Below are 20647 nucleotides of genomic sequence, written 5' to 3'. Positions count from 1 at the left end.
ACGGTTTCCCATAGGATCCTACTGGACAAAATGTCCACCATACAGCTAAATAAAAACATCATACGATGGGTGAGCAATTGGCTAACGGGCAGGGCCCAAAGGGTTATGGTAAATGGGGCTGTGTCAGGCTGGCGGGCGGTCACCAGTGGGGTCCCTCAAGGCTCCATTTTAGGACCGGTACTTTTCAATATTTTTATAAATGATCTGGATGTAGGAATAGAGGGTATTTTGAGCAAGTTTGCTGATGACACCAAACTTGGAGGAGTTGTGGACTCAAATGAGGGCGTAAAGGCCTTGCAGAGGGATCTGGACAGGTTGGAGAGCTGGGCGATCACCAACCGCATGAAGTTCAATAAGAGCAAGTGCCGGGTCCTGCACCTGGGACGGGGAAACCCTGGCTGCATGTACAGACTGGGCGATGAGACGCTGGAGAGCAGCCCAGAAGAGAGGGATCTGGGGGTCGTGGTAGACAGCAAGTTGAATATGAGCCAGCAGTGTGCCCTGGCAGCCAGGAGGGCCAATCGTATCCTGGGGTGCATCAAGAACGGCATCGCTAGTAGGTCAAGGGAGGTGATTGTCCCGCTCTACTCTGCGCTGGTGCGGCCTCACCTCGAGTACTGTGTGCAGTTCTGGGCACCACAGTATAAAAAGGACATGAAACTGTTGGAAAGTGTCCAGAGGAGGGCTACGAAGATGGTGAAAGGCCTTGAGGGGAAGACGTACGAGGAACGGCTGAGGTCACTGGGCCTGTTCAGCCTGGAGAAGAGGAGGCTGAGGGGAGACCTCATCGCAGTCTACAACTTCCTCGTAAGGGGTTGTCAAGAGGCAGGAGACCTTTTCTCCATTAACACTAGTGACAGGACCCGCGGGAACGGGGTTAAGCTGAGGCAGGGGAAATTTAGGCTGGACGTCAGGAGGGGGTTCTTCACAGAGAGGGTGGTTGCACACTGCAACAGGCTCCCCAGGGAAGTGGTCACTGCACCGAGCCTGTCTGAATTTAAGAAGAGATTGGACTGTGAACTTAGGCACATGGTCTGAACTTTTGGGTAGACCCGTGCGGTGTCGAGAGTTGGACTTGATGATCCTTAAGGGTCCCTTCCAACTCAGGATATTCTATGATTCTATGATTCTATGAATCAGAGCCCCGGCAGGCAGGCAGACCTCTGGCTGAGGAGCAGACACTTTGTGCCCACGTGTGAGGTAACAACATTTGGATGTGCCTTTCATCTGAAGTGTAGACACCACGTAGCCCAACATGCTCATCCTGATTCCTCCGCAGCTAATTTGGAAAAAAATAAATAAATACTGTGGGTACATGTGCTGAGCTGGACAGCTGTTGCTTCCCTGTGCAGTGAGACATCTCTGCGGAGACAAGTCCCCAGGGAAATAATTAATGTCTTGAGGCCCTGTGGCTGTCAGTGTCACAGCTGTAATGTGTTTTGTTAGGGGGTATGGAGGAGAAAAGATCACGTGGGGTTAATGAGGGAGAGTGTCCCACGTAAAAGGGCTGCAGAGCAAGTGACTTGTCTGTCATCAGCGCTGGCAGGCTTACTCAGGTGTTTTTTTTTTCTGGTAGTTCTGTTGTCTCTGACTTCAGACCGGATCGTGCTTTCCAGCTTGACCGTTTCTCAATGCCTTAATCTTAGCTTCAGATCTCATTTCCCTGACTTTGACCAGCCAAACTTCAGAGCTTGCTCCTGCCTCCTGCCCTCTCCACTGCTTTTCCTGGGGACCTCTGTGGGAGTCTGACTGCTCCTGTGCTGCCTTCTTACTCAGCAGATCCAGGCTTCCAGGGAAACGTGTCCTGCGTGCTTTGGTGATGCTAGCAGAAATGCTATCAATTCACAGAGATCCAGTCTCCTGCAGGAACGTGCACCAGAGGCTTGATTTTATAGTACAGGAGCTGAAGGCATCAGCAAATCCCGCAGCTGATACCGTCTGCGTGGTATTGCTACACAGGTGGCTGGGCTGAGCAGTATACATGTATACACTTTTTATTTCAGTGAAGAACAGCAATAATGTAACAGGACCATTTATAGAAACTATAGCACTGAAACACTGAATTGCCTCCACCTTGCTTTTTTTTTCCCTCCCCAGACTGAGATTTTGCTTGAGATGTTAACGCTTAGAACCATTGCAAAACTTGAAAATGCCATCATCTTCTTTCCTTTCCAACTTGTTAGTACTATTTTCCGTAGTTATGAATCTTCACATCCAATTTTGTCTGTGAAGGACCTGTCTGAAACCTTGAGTCTCCTTTCTGCTCAAGTTGTGAGTTATTTGTGCCTGAAGGAGTCTGCAGGAGTGAGTCAGCATCTTACAGACCTCCAGTATCTGCTTGTGGGGAAATCAGCCAAAAATCCTGCTACTTGTTGCACCATACGGGATTAGCCATAGCCATACCTTTCTCTTAATCACTGCTTAATCTAATTGCATTCTTGCTAACAAGATAATTATATATTAAAAACAAAACAACAATGCCAAAACCTTGAAGCCTAGTGTTTTTTAATTGTTCTGAGCAATTAGGTATTGCTTAATTGATTAAACTACTGGATAGTGCTAGTGCAATTACCTGAATTGGCTCTTGGTATCTCATGACAGGCAAGAAAAAAAGAGCTTTTTGGGACGAACAAAGCCAAACAAAATTGACAGGACAGGCATTTACTTTTATGCAAAATGGTTGTTAGATTGTGTCCCTGCCATAAATGCGGTCGCGTTTCTCCCAGCAGTTGTGTGATCACCTCGACCCAGTGGGGTGAGCGATGGAGTTGGGTGAAAGTGATAGGATTAGATAGGAGGAAATCCCTGAATTAATCCTCAACAACACAGCTTTGAGATTGCTGGATGAAAGGTACTGTGCAGGGATGGATAATACTTCTTAATACAGCAGAGCTTATGGGAGCTAGAATATATAAATAATATTTGTAAATGACCCAGCTTTCAGCACTCGGAGGGTAAAGCTGGGCGTTTCTCTGTCCCAATCATTGTTCCAGTTCACTTTTTCATACTAATGAGATCCTCTAGCTGAAGCGTAGCCAGCAGGTACATGTGTTTTCTTCCTTTTCAGTGCTTTTCTGGATGCCTTGTGTTGAGAAATACGGAGCCTATAAGAAGTCCGATCAGCCTGCAGTGCGTTGGGTGCTGCTCAGCATGAGACAGCACGTTAGGCTCAAGCAATGCCCAGAAATGTCTTAGAAATGCCTTTCCCAAAGTTTCCCTTTGTATATGTGGAAGTAATGTGATTTCTGTGATCTCCTCCTCCCCCTTTCTGTGCAGTGATGTCAGCCCAACACATTTCTGTACTGTTAATTTATGGGTTCTGGCCGAGGCCCGTGGCGTGGTGCAGCCAGTGCTCGGGTCCACAAAGCCCACTCGTTGCTGGTGAAATCAGCAGAAGGCTGAAAATGCCTGCTGCCTTTTTCCTTCTCTTTTTTTAGCTTGTCAGTGACAAGCCAACTGCTAGCATTTATGGGAATAAATTATGACTAAAATAATTTGCATTTAAAATGCAAATGAATGAAAGCGTCAGCAAGGAGCCTTCTGCTTTCTTCGTGGCGCGCAGACAGGGTACTGGCACTGGATCAGCCCAGTGAGGCACTGAGGATAAAATAAAGTTAATTGGACTAGCTGAAAAATGGAATGGGCTCAGCTTCATGCTAATTCCTGGGCCTGTGATTTAATATGACATTAGAGGGGAAGAGCTGGGAAGGTGCTGAACCACCGACTAAACGAACCACCAGAGCTGTAAATTACCCTTCTGAGATTCCCAATGGCAGATTGAGAGGCCCCAGTAAAATTGCAAGAGGTGAATAAAACCTAGCTTGGAAGCAATTTGTCAGGATCTTCAGGCTTACATCACTTAGAGTTTAAGTTTCATTGTTCTTTTTCTGGGAGTTGTCTGTAACACTGCCTGAATACCAACAGGCACTGCACTGCTGTGCAAGGTGAAAGCTGCCCGTAAGTGTGAAGCCGCTTGGTTCTTGGTCAAAGCCTCTTTCAGATGAACTGGGAAACCAGCACTGTGTCTCTGAATGTATTGTTTTCTTGTTAGGAGCTTAAGGTCACTGCTCTGCACCACGTATTGATTTCTGGGCCTGCATGTGCTGAAGGGCCGTGTGCCTGTGGACTGCTGGTGGCTGAGGTAGTGCAGGAGGGATTCAGGAGGTATCTTTCAGTGCCAACTGTGGCAATGGTTGACTTGCTTCATCCTTAATAGGGTGTGAAAAATAGTATATGGCGTATTCAGAATGGAAAACGAGAATTCTCATGCTTGCAAAGCCAAGCCCAGTTTACTCTGGCAGTATGTTCCTGTAGTGCAGGAGCTGATGCTAACCTCATAGCACCCTTCCATTGCAATGAGAACTGATTGCATTACATTCTTGCTTTAATGTCTCTACCTCCTTTCTTTATAGCCATGTTACTGAAGATCCCCTTGTCTTCTGGAAGGAGAAACACGGAGAAGAGATGAACCTACTCAGCCAGACATTCCTCCAGTAGATACTTCTCACCATGGAGCACCACGGCAGGGAGGAGATGGACTCAAAAGAGGAAAGTCCTCAGGTGTGGCCTGACTCTGCTGAGCAGGAGCAGAATACTGCTCAGGTGACTAGTGCCTTCCAGAGCTCTTGGCTTCTGCTTAAACTGAATTTGGCTTGGTGTGGTGGCTTAGCAAGCAGGCGTTCCAATTCGGCAGTTTTTATGGTCTGGAAACTCAGTCTGTATTTGAGAAGAAATACAAACATGTCTGTGACGATTCCAGATTAAAGCTTCAGAAAGTGAGCTGCACAAGCTGCAGCAGTGAATACGCAGACATCTGAAACGAGCTGAATGAAACCAGCGAGTAGCTATACAAGGTTCAATGTCCAAAAATAAATATACGTGTATACGTATATATAGCCACATAGGAAAGTGAAAGGGTATTCAGATTAATGAATATTAACAAAATCTGTGGTCTGTGGCAGCCCGTTTTGTTGGCATCAGTCAAATTGGTTGGAACTGTGGGTGGACCTTCAGGAAAGTAACATGAGTAATTTTTTCCAGTCAGACATCTGGGTAGTGGGGAAGGGAGAAATGTTAATTTTCACTGACTAATGCAGTCAGATTATGATGTATGCAGCTAGTCCCTCTGTCTCTGAGACAATGCAGCTGAGAGTTTCTAGAAGACTGTAATTTGATTTATCCTTCTGAATATGTTATGAAGAGGTTGCTGCATGTCAGCTGAGCCACAAGCCAAGACATCCTGTCTTTCCTGGTAATTTCCAGCTTTGAAATATGCAAAGAAAAACAGCTTTTAGTAACCTGTGTTCCATTATCCATAAGGTGGGGATAACCATGCTGTTGTTTGCACATGGCAGCTAAAAGGTTTGATTAGTATTTGCAGAGTGCTCTGCAAATGTGAAATGCTGTGTGCATCCTTACTGTAGTGTTTGCATAAGGATTTATTGTATGAAATCAGCGCTTAGCATCCCCTGGGAAGTACCAGCTGTCTTCTGAAACGTAAGCTAAAAGGTGAAACAAAGTAAATAAAATATGCAAATGTGGCCTCATTTTATGTGGAAACATACAGTTGTGGATGTGGATACTAAAGCTAGGTTTCCTGATAACTGCTACTTTTTCACATCCACTAGAATTGGTTTTTAGTGTATAAAAGGTGTCAAAAGATGAGCATTCCTATTACCACTGGAATTAGGTATTCTACCTTGTTTAAGGTAGGCCACTGATCAACATTTATGATCATAATGTTCAATCAAAATCCATTTATTTGGATTTGAACAACTGCCCTGGAGGTAACTTGTTCTCATAGCCTTCGGAATCACTGCTTAATGCTTTCAGTTATATGTTTCTCTGTTTGAACAGTTGAATTTTCTACTGATACTGTGTGTACATGCTACAAAGAAGCCATCAAACACATGCTATTGCTGCCTCTTGATAGGTGCAATCGTATTACTTGAAGCAGCAATCAAAGTTAATAGATACTGCTCGCCATTTGTCAAACAGAAAAAATTCTTCCAACTACAGAGCTAGCTGAATGAAGTAATTATCATAAATCTAGAAAGCAAACTGAAAATAAACGGAAACAATGTACCAATGAATCTTACACGTAACACCAGTTCAAATCTGAACTTTTACCAATTTTCAAAGGATGATTCAAGAACTAGGTATTATAAGGTATCCTTTATACCTGTTGGGTCTTCAGTTAAAATGCAGTGTAGAAACAGAAACCAATGGTAGTTTTTATGTCCAGATTTCTATTTTGCTAGCATCATTTAGATGAGATTTTAAGTTTGTATTATTTAGTGAGATTTTTATTGTTTGCAAAACAACTGGTTAGGTGTTTGGGGCAGAAGGTTCTCCACACTTTCAAAGGCTCCAGTGCGGTTGATGTGTCTTGTCTTGTTTCCATAGGCGTATGCCTGCAGAAGTGTCAGTACAGGATCTGTTTTTCTTTCAGGTGCACTTTGTCCCTGAAGGGGGTGCAGTGGCACAGATTGTGTACAGCGATGAGCAGGACCGTCCCTCGCAGCAGGTGGTCTACACGGCGGATGGCACCTCCTACACCTCCGTGGACACCTCGGAGCACACGCTAGTTTACATCCATCCTGTGGAAGCTACGCAGGCATGTGTGGTTCTGAGCCCACCCTGTTCTGGCACCTAGAAATTGAAGCGATCTTGAGATTAAAGCCAATTCCCAGCCAAGTGATGTGACTGGAAAATAGCAGGCAGTTATTCTTAATGCTTTTATCTGCCTGTTGCTGAACAGGGACTTCATGCTGTTCGCTTCAGTCTGATGTGCAAATGTGGTAATCAAAGGATGTTGAGGCTATGAATTATGAAATGCTTGTTATTTCACTAAAGATGGACGAGATGGTAATTAAATCAAAGGTGTTTTCCAAAACACTGATAATCTCTTCAGAAATTCTGCCTCTGCAGTGCTCAGTAAAAAGCTGAGAGATCTGTGTGTCTTCTGGAAGAAGAGTCCTTGTTTTGCATAGTGCAGTTTTAATAATTGATTGCAACAATAACAGCCTTGCCTTTTTGCAGAGGATCTCAGTGTATTCAATCTAATTTTGTAGTTTCTCTTCAGAGAAGTTGTTGATTGCATAGGCCAAGTTTTTTTTCTTCATAATTAGTTTAAATACCAAAGAGCTTTTTTCCCCTCTGACAGCATGCATTTATATGGAGTTAATACAGTGTGCATCTGTACCTCTGTGTGGACAGATTAAAACAAAACAAAACAAAAACACAAATAGACATGTTTCATCAAGAGCCTTTTATGTTCTTTGACAGAATAGACTAGTAGTGCTATGAAGTGCATGTACTTGGCACTAGCAGCGCTGGCATAGCCTTGTGTCGCATGATCTTTCTCTTGTGCAGTCCTTAGCTATTACATAAAAACAATTCTTACATGGTGGGGTGTTCTGAGAGGATGAGATATTGTGAGAGGATGTCTCCCAGTAAGTTACTGACCAGGTGACTCCAGAACAGTTTGAATATTATCACTTTGTCTAAATTAAAAATGGAGTGGAGTGATAAGACACTGCTATGCAATTGGGATGTAATCAAAAAGCAACACAAGAATTCTTCTTATATCTTCTTACATCATATATATTCTTTTTTTTATTGGTGCCAGACTGCTTCAAGCTCTGGTATTTCGAATGGTGGCAAAACAAGCAAGGCTGACCACTGTCAGTGCGTAGTTTTCCTCCAAGTTTTGCTCTTCCTAGATGGAAGCTCTCCCACCAGGGCTGTTCTTGCAGACTACCATAGGAATATTGGTGTTGCCATGTCTTTTATGAAATAAAACCCAACACCCTAGCCATAGCAAATTCACATGGAGGATGTGCCTGATATATGCGTGCTCTCTTTTGAAGAGCTCTGTTGTGATTGCGGAAAGATAAAGTTAAGAGTTATCTTCTGTCCTGCCCTCAGTATTATTTAGCTTTCACACAGCTACTGCATTTCATCCTGTATAATTTATCAAATCGTCAATTCACAAAGTGATTTCTGTGTTTTAAAATAAATCATGTGAAGCATTCTGAATATATAGATGAGAAGTACAATGTAGACATAATTCTGTTCTTCAGGAGCAGTACCCAATTTCAGTTTAATTTCTGTGCATTTAGATTCACATGGTTAAGATGAATTAATCTGCTGTGTTAAAAGCTAGCAAAGGAGTTATTCTTACATGGATCATTTCTTGGTGTCAGGGTGATATTTGTTTGAGGTGGGAGTAAACAACCCCGAGGCCAATTTGATAAGCCTTCTTCACTTTGTCTAGACTCTGTTTACAGATCCGTCCCAAGTGGCTTACGTCCAACAGGATGCCACTACACAGCAGGTAAGAAAGACATCATTTTCTTTGGCCCTGGAACTGTAAGGAAACTGGTACAGAAGGCATAGGGACATTGCTGTGGTGATAGAGCATAATGAGCTCCCTCTCTGGATTTGTCGGATGGCAGTCTTCAGTCACTGACTGTTGTCTAAGTGATCATGAACAAAAAGTGCATGTTAACAAGCTGCTATTACCTTGACTTCTTTGTGCATGAATGTCAATGAAAAGATAAGAGAATTTGAATTTAATTTTTAATTCATGTTCAGCAAAAATACAAATTTACTGCCCCAGATATCATGAAAAAACTTTCAACAGTGTTGCTTTAAATAAGTCAACAGCCTGATGCAGCTGACTTTATTTTAATGTCATTCTGGAAAGACTGGGTTTGTGGTTGTCATACAGATTCTGATCCGAAAACCTAAATGTTCATAAAAGGCTTTCAAGGGACAGAAGTTGATCTTGATTCAAGTTTCAGATCTACCAGAAACTTCACAGGAAAATAACCATGAAACATGAAGGAATTCAATTACTGGTTCCCTCACCTCACTAGGGCATACCCAGTGTTCTGGCTGATGTGCATGCCAGTGTGAAGTAGACTGGGAGCAGAACAAAACTGGAGGCTTTGCTTATAAAGTTTTGATGATACAAAGGTTTTGATGACTTTTCTTTTTTCCATTCAGTATGGGTATGAGAGTTTTGTTATTTTTTACTGTTATCTGTGGAGACTGCATTGTGGTAGTCAGGTGTAGGTACTTGCAGATCTAGATTTCTAGTGCAAATCCTACACTTTTCATAGAGACTTAAAATCATTACTGCTTGTTGAATCGCTAATGGCATGTGTGAATCAAAGTGTTAGGTCTGAATCGTTACCGTATTACTAATGCTATCATTAAAATGTGTACTTATTGGCAGTCTTGGGGCAGAGTAAAGGGTTGAACGTGCATTGAAAATCAAGTTTCTTCTTGTGAAAAGGAGGCCTCCTAAACTGAGGCACAAGCAGGAAACTGAATGACTCAGTAAAGGTGTTAGCTGTTTTCTTCCTGTTCTCTCAACATATTTGAAGGTGTTGTTTTGGATTTTTTGCCACATCATTCTCCTCTTATAAGGAAGCCAAAAAATGCTATCTTATTGTCTCAAACCTTATTCAACAAACTTTACAGTAAATATATGATCAAATTGGAAGGACAGAATACTTATGTGCAGTGCAAATAGCATTCTGACAGCAGAGGATGTGAGCTGTTGCTATAATGTGTTGAGTATCAAGGGCATAAATACTTGTCCGTGTGTCCTCAGCCTGTCCTCCCTTCCAACCCCATGACAGCAGCCCCAGCAGAGTCTCGTGGCAGTTACTGCCTTTGCAGGTATTTTTACATCATCATTTCATGCAGGACATCCCCAAACTTATGACAAAGCTTAACATAATAATTTAAGCCACTCTTGTCTCTGAAAAATTTTACTTTAAAAAGAAAGGGAAAGGTGGTGTTTTTTTTTTGGTGCTTTTTTAAAAAAATGCTTATATTGCTTGCAATGTCTGGAAGTGACATGGAAATGAAAGTAGAGATGTTTGAAGGGTGATTGGTAGTAAGAAATGCTAATATATGGTACAAATAGACATAAGCTTGTATGAACTTCTCGTTGCTGGCAGACCTGGAGGTCTGCCATTGAGTAATGATGACTTTTCTATTGCCACTTGGCATCAAAAATGTCAATAGCAGACAGTCCGGGTCAGCCATTGTCCTGGAGGTTTCCTGTTCACTTTCACATACTTCCCTGAAGTCTTTTTTTTTTTTTCTGTAGATTTTTGAACAGTTTCATAAATTACTTTTAATATATCTTTAGCAACTAGATTTGAAGTTTTTAAACTGTCTGCTTATGTTATGGATTTTCTTGTCTGTTCCTTTACTGTTGGCATACTACACTGTTCTCAGTTTTATCAATATTTATTAAACACTCTTTAGAGGGACAGGGGTTTTAATTTTGGTGTAAAAGCTGTTTAAAAGTCAGAGACACAAACTAGTAGCCACATAATGTCAGCTGTAGAGAAGGATGAAAAATCATGCAGGATAACCATGCAAGTGGCTGTATAGATAAGCAAGACACAAAAGACAGGAGAGGTAATTCCTGGGATCTTAATTCTGATTTGTTTTTTATCACTTGATGGGAGCAGTATGTGAGTATGTGAGCAGTATGCAAGAATGTGTTTATTACTACATATATAAATGAGTACAAAAACAACCAAAAAAGTATGGTGAGACTGAATAATGTAATAAATAATTGTTGGAATCCTCTCACTTATGAGTGCTTGAGCTTCCAACAAGGTCTGTACACCATTTTGTTTTATAACGGGTCTTGATTTGCTTGAGCAGAAGAAATACAGGCAAAATCAGGAGAAGATGCTTCTTCAAATTTACTATCTTCCTTTTTCCTTTGCTCTGGAAAAATAAGATGGTGATGGAAGAGAAAAACAAAGACCTTGACTCAGTGGTTTTACCAAGAGCTAAAGAGCTCATCAGTTTTTGGTTTTAGTCAGTTTGAATTCCAGGCTGGATGGCACCTTAATTTAAAGCCAGGAGTGGGACATAAGAAACCCAAAAGCTGCAAAGCCTAGGTTGAGTTTTGATGCTTTTCTTTTTGTTCCTGGATTTTCAGGCTTTGTGCAAATCCATCATCCCTGCTACAAACATCATTAAAATGCTGCAGTTTTTGACCTAGTGTAGGACTCCAGGGAGCTTTGCATGCAGGGCACTGCCCATATGTAAGTGACTGATGGAAATGATGCAGTGCTAAAATGAGTGCCTATAATTTTAGGTAACTGTGCTCTTGCCTGCTGCTGCTCAGAGCATGAATCCCACCAACCTGTCTGTGCTTGGCAGCGTTGCTGAATCCCCCCAGCAAATGGCTCTGGAGCAGGGTCAACAAGCAGATAGAGTAAGTTGCCAGGCACCCTTTTCTTTTCCATGTGAAAGTACGCTGATTTCGTTGCTCCATTGTCTCAGGTGATGAACCATGTCTGAGCGATATGGGAGGAGATACAAAAAAAAAAAAGCTGTAGCACAGATTTGTGCTGTCTTCCATCATCTCACTGTGGAATGTGTGGGGATTTTTAGGAGAGATTATGTACCTAATACACAGAGAAACCTGTTCTACAGATTGTTCTGTCTTGAGCAACAACCTTAAAATGCTCTTCTCAGCTTTGAAAACCACAGTGAACAGAAGGTGTAACTCTGGCTGTCACATAGGACCGGCATCCACTGGGTCTCTTTGCCAGTCTCTTAAGACAGCTTCTCTGTGTGTGGTGTTTCTTGTTTTACACCTGAGAAACCGCTGTGGGTGATGGATATTCTGTGCAATGCACACCGTTTGATTTTAACTTTTTTTGTAGGGAAAGCAAAGGAGAATCTTCATTAAAAATAGTGAGAGAATGCAATGCCCTTAAATGTCTTCCATGTCTCATAGTTTGTATCTAGTCCTGGTGTTATCTCCTCCCTTATTGATCTTTACATGTGTGCTCTGGGGATTGTTTTCATTTGATTGTACGATAGGAGAGAAAAGACCATTTGCCAAAGTACAGGACTCTCCAACTCATACAAAAGAAGCTAAAATACAGCTTTAGGCTCTGGATAATTTCCACAGAGCCTGGACTTTGTTTAATTGCTGGAAACCTTCCATGAACCGTCCAGAAACTTCTCGCTTTGGTTTCTTCTCCCTTGAAGTCGGTCCTTGTGCCAGGGTTGAATTAGGCAGTGGCACAGCTGTCCTGGGTGAGAGTGTCAGCAGCAGGGATGTGAAACATCCCTCAGCAGTCATTTCTTACGTAGCTTCACTTCCCTTCCTCCTCCTCTCCCATTAGCAAAGGAAGCAGCAAGGGTAGACTAGCAAGAGCCTTCATTGCTTGTCCTTGTAAGAGCTTTTTTCCTTGGGAACCAGTTCTGACTGCTTGTTGTGGCTTCTGTCCTCAGGCATCGTTACCGGTGCATAACCAGGTGTTACCTCCTATGGAGGCGGTGGATGGTTCTGACCCTTTAGCACCTCTGCAGAATCAAATGGGAAGGATGGAAACAAAAGAGGAAGATGACGAGGATGAAGATGAGGATGAAGATGGGGAAGACACTGACATGGATGAATGGGATCCAGATCCACCTCGACCCTTTGATCCCAATGATCTGTGTAAGCATGTGAAGCAGTGTGTAGTGTATCTGCTGCCCTTCCCCTTTCTGTTTTCTGCTTTTACCAGCCCTCTAATAAGTGGAGTCAATGACTATTCAGAATCTTGCAGTAATAGCTAAAGTCCTTTATATCCAGAAATGTATGTTCATATTCAGTTGTCTCAATTAAAAGACAAGATTTTTGTCCTAGGTGGAAACAGTGAACTGCTTTATTTTTTATTTTGTGGGAGGCTGGCCTACGTGTTTTAAAATGTAGACAGGCTATTGGAATAAATGTTCCCACAGCTGAGCCAAAGATGCTCAGAGAGATAGAGCTGTCTCTTCTGAGCTGGTGCATGAGTGTCCACCTGACAGTCGTGTCCTCTCTGTGTTACAGGGTGTGAAGAGTGTAATAACGCGCATCCCTCGGTGTGTCCAAAACATGGACCTCTGCATCCAATCCCAAACCGGCCCGTGCTGACTAAGGCAAGAGCCAGCCTCCCCTTGGTGCTCTATATAGACAGGTTTTTGGGAGGTGTGTTCTCCAAAAGGCGTATCCCCAAACGCACACAGTTTGGACCTGTGGAAGGACCTCTGGTTAGACAAACCGAACTCAAAGACTGCTATATCCATCTGAAGGTAAGGGGGGGGGTGTGAGGAGGAGGGAGGAATTTGTGTTTAAACTTATATTTCCATGGATTTGAATCTGTGCCTCTGATGTGATCAGTTAGTTCACCAGAGATGTTCTTCTGTTACTTCCTCTCTGAATGTAATTCGGAAGTATCCAGCTTGCTTTACTCCAAGTCTGCTCTGCTATCCATGGAGATGCAGTAATCATGGTGAATATTCCGGCATTATGGTGTTGTGATGTATGGGACTCATGATATGAAATACGAAATGCTGTGAATCACTCTCACATAGGCTGAAGCAGCATCTGGACATAAAAATAGCAGTAGGCAAAAATAGTCTTGAGGATGTTTTGCAGCCATTATTTTGCGTCATGCCGTAACTTAAGTTAAAAATATTTTTTTTCTTCCCCTTTCCCTCCTTCCTCCCACAGGATGTGGGGGAGAGGAGATTTTCTCTCTCCCACTCCCCTTGCCAAGTCTATTGGCATGAGGTAAATGGACTTAACTAACTTCTAGCCATGTATTTACTGGCTTGATTATAGGAGTTAGTCCATTGCTTGCAGGAGATAAGGTCCACAGTCTTAAGAGCACTAGTCTCCGTGGTGGTCAGTGTCCAACAAGGACAACGGGCAGATTTGGTAACCAAACAAAAGTTCATCTAAAGAAGAGCTTCTTCCAGCTTGAGGCATTGTGAGTCAGGGAATGCAGGGAGAAGTGGGTGAGTCAGTTAGAAACATCTGACAACAGATGCCGTGTAGCCTACTGAAGCTTCAGCTCCTTGTGCCTCAGTTATAGTCATACGTCAAGTACTGTGCATGACCCTTTTAATGAGTGCTTCTTGCTCGTGAAAGCCATGGAAGGGTACGCTGTGCCTCTCTAGTTAAATCATTACCTGTTTTAAATTATTTTCCTGTGTGCTGCCTGTTTCTGGATCCCCATTAGTAAAGAGAAAATCTATGCCTTCATTGCTTTCCTAATGTAAAAGTTGTGTAGTCATAGTGGGTTGTTTTTTTTTTTTTTTTTGAAACTCAAAGTCTTTTGAACCTGCTGCCAAAAAGTTAGTCATATGTAATGGGATTTTATTACAGGTGTCTCTTGATAAGGGTGACAGAAAAGACAGAGATTTGCAAGAGGACCTGTGGTTTGAACTTTCTAGTGAGGCTCTTTGTAACTGGATGATGTTTGTGCGTCCAGCTCAAAACCATTTGGAGCAGAACCTGGTTGCGTATCAGTACGGCCACCATATTTATTACACAACCATCAAAAATGTGGAGCCCAAACAGGAACTCAAGGTATGGCATTGCTCATGTTTTCAGACTTATTTTTCTACTGATGTAGCAACTCTGAGATTGATTCCGTAATAAGTGCACTTCCAAGTGTCAGAAATGATTGCTGTTAATAGTTGGAGCAATTTTTTAGGTCTTTTTCCTCTGAAAAAGCACATGGTGGCCTGAATCAAATGTCACTGAAGTCAGTAGTCAGCCACTTACGGATTTTAAATGAGCTTTGGCTCAGATATAAAATGAGGAAGCTTAAAATAAGAGTATGTAAATGATTTGCTTGTCACTGTCATGCTTTACACTGCATATATTTTGCTGATGCAATCTAATTTTTATTACAGTAGTCTTATTCTTTTTAGTTCTGGATGCCCTTTCCAGTTAGTCCTATGTGCCCTTGACATGTTTTCTGGTGCCTTAAGTGAATGTGGTCTTTCACTTTACCTGGCTTTCCTGGAACTTTTGAAACTTTGCATGTGGAAAATGATAATGGATGTTGTGACTTCTCTGTGAGTTACTTTTTGTTCCCTCTAAAAATGTATTGATTACTTTCAGCTCAAAGCAGCATGGCTGGTTTAGATGGCCTTCGTTTTTAACATCCAGGGAACTGGAGCAGGGGGGGTGGGAGAGGAGGAACAGAAAAAAAATAATAAATAAAATATTGGAATTTACATACAAGAAAAAAAACTTTTGAAGAACAACAATTTAACAAAAAAAGAAAAGTTTTGAACACACTTAGCTATACTAGAATCCTGGTTACACACTTGTTGCTGATTTTTTTTAAGAGTAGGATCTTTTTTCCTCCCCTGAAATCAGTCTTCAATTTGTTTAAACTGAATCACTAGGAACCTGGTTTATCCATTTTAAGTATATCCAAGCATCGTTTTTCAACTATTCTTTAATCAATTTGAAATCAGACCTTAATTAAATCTGTACAGATCTGCCTGTAGAAGCACCATTTTTCTTGCTCCATGTGTTAGTAATGTCTTTTGGGGTAAAATCAGTTTGATAATTGGCAGCAAATTACCCAGGCTCTACAGTGTGTTTTCCTCACTAAGTGGATATAAGGCGTTGATACAAATTCAGTCCAAAGATTGAACTAGGAGGATCAGGCAGTTGTGGAAACTTGTGCATTGCGTGTCAGGTGAGTAGTTTAGGAGCTCCAGGCTTCCACCTTTGTCCTGCTAGTGAGATGGCTGCAAAGTAGCACATACCTGCTGAGTGAGTCTTGGATGGAGTTAGAAGTGTTGCTCTCACCACTGCTGTGAAAACACCCGTGGCCCACTCCAAGTTTAAACTTGCCCAGGTTTCTCATGCTGAAAACCTGGTAATGCCTTCTTGAAAAAATCTCTTTCAAAATTCAGTCTTTATAATAAGACAGTAAGATAAGATGAGAAATGATGCAAAAATTCTTAGTTAAATGTAACTATCTGATTTTAGGCTTCAGTAACCTTTGTCTTTCTCGCTTGGGTTGGTCTCTGCTAAAGGTTCCCAAAATTGCTCTTAAATGCAAGTGGGTCCAACATGCTCAGCCTGGCAGTCAGTCCTCTGTTCTGGGAAGCAGGACTGTATTGCTCCAGTCTTTGGGAAGTTAAGGAACACTTCACATGAGTCTCTGCAGACCGTGCTGCCTGTTGTCTGTTTAAAGAGAGCAGAAAAGAATTGGGAAATCCCCTCAATTTAGAATTGCTCCATTCCTTTTGGTACAACCGCCTTCTCAAGTTATAGCGCCTTGTTGGCATCCATGCTTTACAGTCATACAGTCAGATCTAAAGAGATTAATCTCATTTCCTTTAGAACTACTGGTAGCCATGTGTGAGATTAACATTCATATTAGGAGGCTATACCTTAAAATTAAATGGATATGCTTTCTAAGCAAAGCTCTTCTATTCATCAGCAGGGGTATATTGATCTCAACAGGCTTTATTATCAAGAATGAAAGGAGCAATAAGAATAAGAGTTGAGGTGGATAAAGTAAATGTGTTGCCTAAAAAATGTTGACAAACACATTCCTCTTAGTTCTTGTTCCATCTAAGAAAGCTTTACGTTACCTTGTCTCTCCTGCTGCAGGTGTGGTACGCTGCCTCATACGCAGAATTTGTGAACCAGAAGATCCATGACATATCTGAGGAGGAAAGGAAGGGTAATAAGCTTTTCTGCTTTCTGCGTTTCTGGTATAATGGTGCTTGGGTGTTGGATTTCTGGGTTTCAAGTTCAGGGCCTATATGCTGCTGGAATATGTGTGTTTCTGTGCTACTGCTTTAGATTGAGAATTTCCTGTTGACCTTACCTAGCTTATACCAGAGCCACACAGTTCTGTAGGAGCTCTTCCACACATGGATTTACTTCAAAATCTTCTTGAATTTCAAGCAGCGTATGGAGTCCATGTGAATTTTCCCCAGTGACCTTTTTGTATTTCTACAATGAGCTGCAGTCATGTTACAGTGCAGGGCGGTTAAAAGCAAAGCTAAATGGAGTTGTGCTGGGTATTCTGCAGTCTGTCTTACCTTCAGGGGAGGAATATGTCCCACAGAGGATAGAAATGCTTGGGAAAAAAAATGAAGCGTTTAATTGGTGGTGACTGAAATGCTGTTACTGACATTTCAATGGAACATAGTTCTCAGAGAGCAAGAGAAGAACTGGCCATGTTACGAGTGCAACCGTCGCTTCATGAGCTCAGAGCAACTCCAGCAGCACCTTAACTCCCATGATGAGAAGCTGGACTTCTTCAGCAGGTACTGAGAGCTTTACCTTTGTCTTTATATCACTGTGGTGCTTCGCAAAATTTGCAGAAGGAAGGGTTTTTGCCCTACAGATCTTACTAACCAACTTGGGGATACATGAGAGAATGGCTCAGCACCAGAAGGTGAGAACATGGCACCAGGAAGCTGACTGGTGTAAGGGGCTTCACAAAAGAAATAGTTTGAAGAAAATAAATACCCCCATTGAAATTGGTGAGTTTCCTGGGTTTTGTTTTTTTCCCCAGACTTAAACTGCAGTATTTCACTCTAACTAGTGAAATACTGATGCTTCTCTGATATACCCAGATGCAGAGCTCAGAGAGTGAGACATCTAGTGCTTTGGCTCCCCACTGAACTGAGAAGATAGTTACCCCAACCTATTAAAAGCTGAATCTAGAAACATCTTTCAGGGAGGAGACATTGGTTCCTTCTTTTTCCTGAAACTTAGCAAGTGGCTGCTTTTTTTGTTGTTGCTTTTGTTTTCCTTTACACAACGCTGTTCCCTTTGGTTTACTGTCTGACATCAGTGGCTAAGTGCCTTTTTGGGGAGGCATGTTATGGCTTCAGGTTTTAAACTGGTTTCTTTGTGCACTTGTTTCATCTACCTGAAAGTGCTTTTCAGCACACTGTACACTGGGGTGTTGAAGTAGGAGAGTCGCCATGGCTGAGGACTTGCTAGAAGGCAGTAGTCCTTTTGGTCCCACAATTTTAATGTATTCTGGGCTTTGATTTCTCAGAGTGCAACATAAATAAGTACCAACCAATACACTTCTTTTTTTTTTTGGCCAGAATTTCTTCAAGTTTTATTATTTACTGCAGGCCATTGTTACTGAGTTGAATGGGTAAATAACAGTTGCTGAGAAAGAAAGAATAAAACGAGTGGGGATTCCAAATTCATCTCTTTTTGTCTCTAACCTGGAGCACAATGTGTTCTGCAGAGCCAGAGGCAGAGGTCGTGGGCGAGGAAAGAGGAGGTTTGGACCAGGCAGACGCCCAGGGCGCCCTCCCAAATTCATGCGTATGGAAGTAACCAGTGAAAATGGAGAAAAGTGTGAAGAAGGAACACAGGTATATTTGGGAGATGGAGAGGAGGAGAAAAAAAAAAAGATATTGTGGGTTATAAAATTCCAGTGAGAAAAAATTGGGGCATCATTGAGGGTATTCTGCTTTATCCCTAAGCAAATCTTGTTTTTCCTAGCTGTGATTCTTTGCCAGGGGAACACGCTACTTTCCATCTCTAAAGTTTGTAAAATCTCTTCCATTTCTACAGCAACTTTTATCCCAAAGCACTTAGCAGTGAGATAGGTTATTGCGGCTGTTTAGCAGCATCACAGAAGTAATTTAGACAATAAAACCGTAATGGGAATTTAGGTTCACATTTGTCCTTTCTGGAACATGAAGTCAGAGCCTGCTCTTATAGCCGTTGCTGGTAGAATTAAATCAGTTTGAGCTATGATTCTTTATAATGTTTTAATATTAACAAAAGGTCCTTCTGTAGGCATAGTTATTACAAAAACTTCTTTTACAATAAGTTGGTTATAGTTGGTTTTGGCTACTTTATATATTCTGTAGGGACCTAATGCGATGCATGGGTATAAGTAAAATGCTAAAGTCTGTCTAATGCTGACCAGGCTTAGGGTTACCACCAAGTCCTTTTATGAAGGGTGTCACAAGGAATCAATGGCTCACTTTTATGACTTAGCTGAAAGCTGATAACCGGAGTGGTAATTTTCCTCTGGCATCTCACTAGGTCATGGTTCAGTGCTGACTCAGAGGAAGGAATGTATACATTGCCTGTGAGTGCCTGCTGTTTGTTTTCTGAGCATGCAGTATTGCCCTAAATTTGACATTAAATGCAGACAGTTGCAGACGACGTCACCCTCTTTGCAAATTGAACCACAAATCAGCTCCATTTAGGCAAGTAAACATAATGCTGCGTTGTAACTCTTCTCTCCAGAGAGACAAGGCTTATTGGGCACGGTCCCACGCTAATGGGTGTGAGTGGCCTCTGGGCTGGAGGTGGCTCGCATCCTCTGAGCTTGGAGCATGGCCCAGAGTTAGCTCACGTGTGTCTATACAGTTGAGCAGGGAAATGGTTATGTCCCAGGTCTTTGGAGGTCTGCCCATCTTGCTAATGACTAGGCACAAGCTCATCTGCCTGAGAACTTGAGATTCGAGATGTCATGACCACAGTTTAGTGTCAGCAAGTGAGGAAATTTGCCACTTAGACCAGAACTGGACTCTGAATAGTATACTGCTCTGCTAAGTCTCTCTGTCTGGTAAGTGTTCATGGTTTGTAACAGCTGCACTCCTCTGGCATCTCACTGGTTTTCTTCTCCCTTGCCTGTCTCTGCATTTTGACAGCACCAGCGCTGAGCTGATACTTTTGGTGCTCTGTGTTTGTAGCTTGTGCTTTTAAGTTTCCTTAGTTGCGTTGTAAGTGACTTCACATAAGGATCTATGTTTTTTTCCTTCAAATACTGGAGGCTTACATCCCGGAGGAGTTACTGGAATTCATAAGGAAAACAACTGTAGATTGTGGCGTGTACTTCCTGCTCCCAACACCCTCCCTCTTTTTATGATAATGTTAAGGAGGAGGAAAACAGCTTTGTGTGATAAACATAAGTAATGTATGCAGCTGGATAGATGAGAGTATGCAGAGCTTGGAAACTGGATAGTAAAACACATTGCACAGTATAATGATCTCGTTTGTCACTCTCCAGTTCATCATTCCAGCTAGTTTTCTAGAAAGGAAAGGCACTGCATATGAATACATGATAATGTTTCAAAATGTCAACAATCTCAACAAGACAGAATTTCTCTGCTTTTCCTGGAGGCCTGATCTGTGCTACTCACTTTGGTCTTAAAATTTCTTACAGGTCAGCCTACATCATCTTTGATTAAAGCAGTAATGGAGTCACTAGTGCAGAAGAGTTTGCTTGGCTATTAACAGTTGGGTCTTTTTGATTGTCCGTGTCCGATCAGCTGTGGATAATACAATGGCCAAAAAAGTCACCTACCTGCAGCACTTCTTCCCCAGTGCTCTGAATGTTGTTGCTGTAGGTGGAGGGGAACTGCTGAGAGCATCAAAGGAACACATTAGCAAAGAGTTAGCGTAGACACATTTTGTTTATAGCTTGTGATTATGTAGAAATCTGGTTGTCTGCTGAGTAATATCAAAGCATTTTTCAGTGGGTGGGGGGAATAATCACTGGTTGTATGATTTGCGATTTCAGGACTTGCTGCATTTTTCCAGCAAGGGGCAGTTTGATGAGGCCGGACAAGCAACACTGAATGGGTTGGAGCAGCAGGAACAGACTCCAGTGCCATCCGAGACACAGTCGGCACTGGAGCAGCAGTCAGAAAACCACCCACTACAGATCCAGCCGCAGCACGATGAGAGCACAGTGCCTACGCAGAGCACCATGACAGCAGATGACATGAGGCGAGCAAAGCGTATCAGGGTAAGCAGAGAGGATGGCGGCTCATGTCTTCTCTCACCCTCTCTACATGCTGTAATGCA

The 20647-nt window shown here is 42.3% G+C and overlaps 1 protein-coding gene across 5 annotated transcripts in view; it reads left to right on the top strand.

The window, feature by feature from the left end:
* Positions 1-20647, top strand: part of PRDM10 (PR/SET domain 10) — a 46148-nt gene that overhangs the window by 5610 nt on the left and 19891 nt on the right. For 2 of the 5 annotated variants that reach the window (XM_082777896.1, XM_082777897.1), the window contains exons 2-12: positions 4413-4602; positions 6452-6616; positions 8279-8338; positions 11141-11260; positions 12292-12499; positions 12875-13116; positions 14195-14398; positions 16454-16526; positions 17001-17118; positions 18063-18192; positions 20361-20588. In XM_082777896.1, coding sequence (XP_082634022.1) covers positions 4510-4602; positions 6452-6616; positions 8279-8338; positions 11141-11260; positions 12292-12499; positions 12875-13116; positions 14195-14398; positions 16454-16526; positions 17001-17118; positions 18063-18192; positions 20361-20588 — 1641 coding nt within the window. In that variant the 5' untranslated portion in view covers positions 4413-4509. The remainder of the gene's footprint in view (positions 1-4412; positions 4603-6451; positions 6617-8278; positions 8339-11140; positions 11261-12291; positions 12500-12874; positions 13117-14194; positions 14399-16453; positions 16527-17000; positions 17119-18062; positions 18193-20360; positions 20589-20647) is intronic. The other 3 variants (XM_082777898.1, XM_082777899.1, XM_082777900.1) reach the window with 3 other exon arrangements.

The sequence above is a fragment of the Aythya marila genome, assembly GCF_965140915.1.
Source record: "Aythya marila genome assembly, chromosome: 23".
In the NCBI taxonomy this organism is placed as follows: Eukaryota; Metazoa; Chordata; class Aves; order Anseriformes; family Anatidae; genus Aythya; species Aythya marila.
The sequence above is the reverse complement of the archived record's forward strand: the minus strand, read 5'-3'. Positions and strand labels throughout refer to the sequence as shown.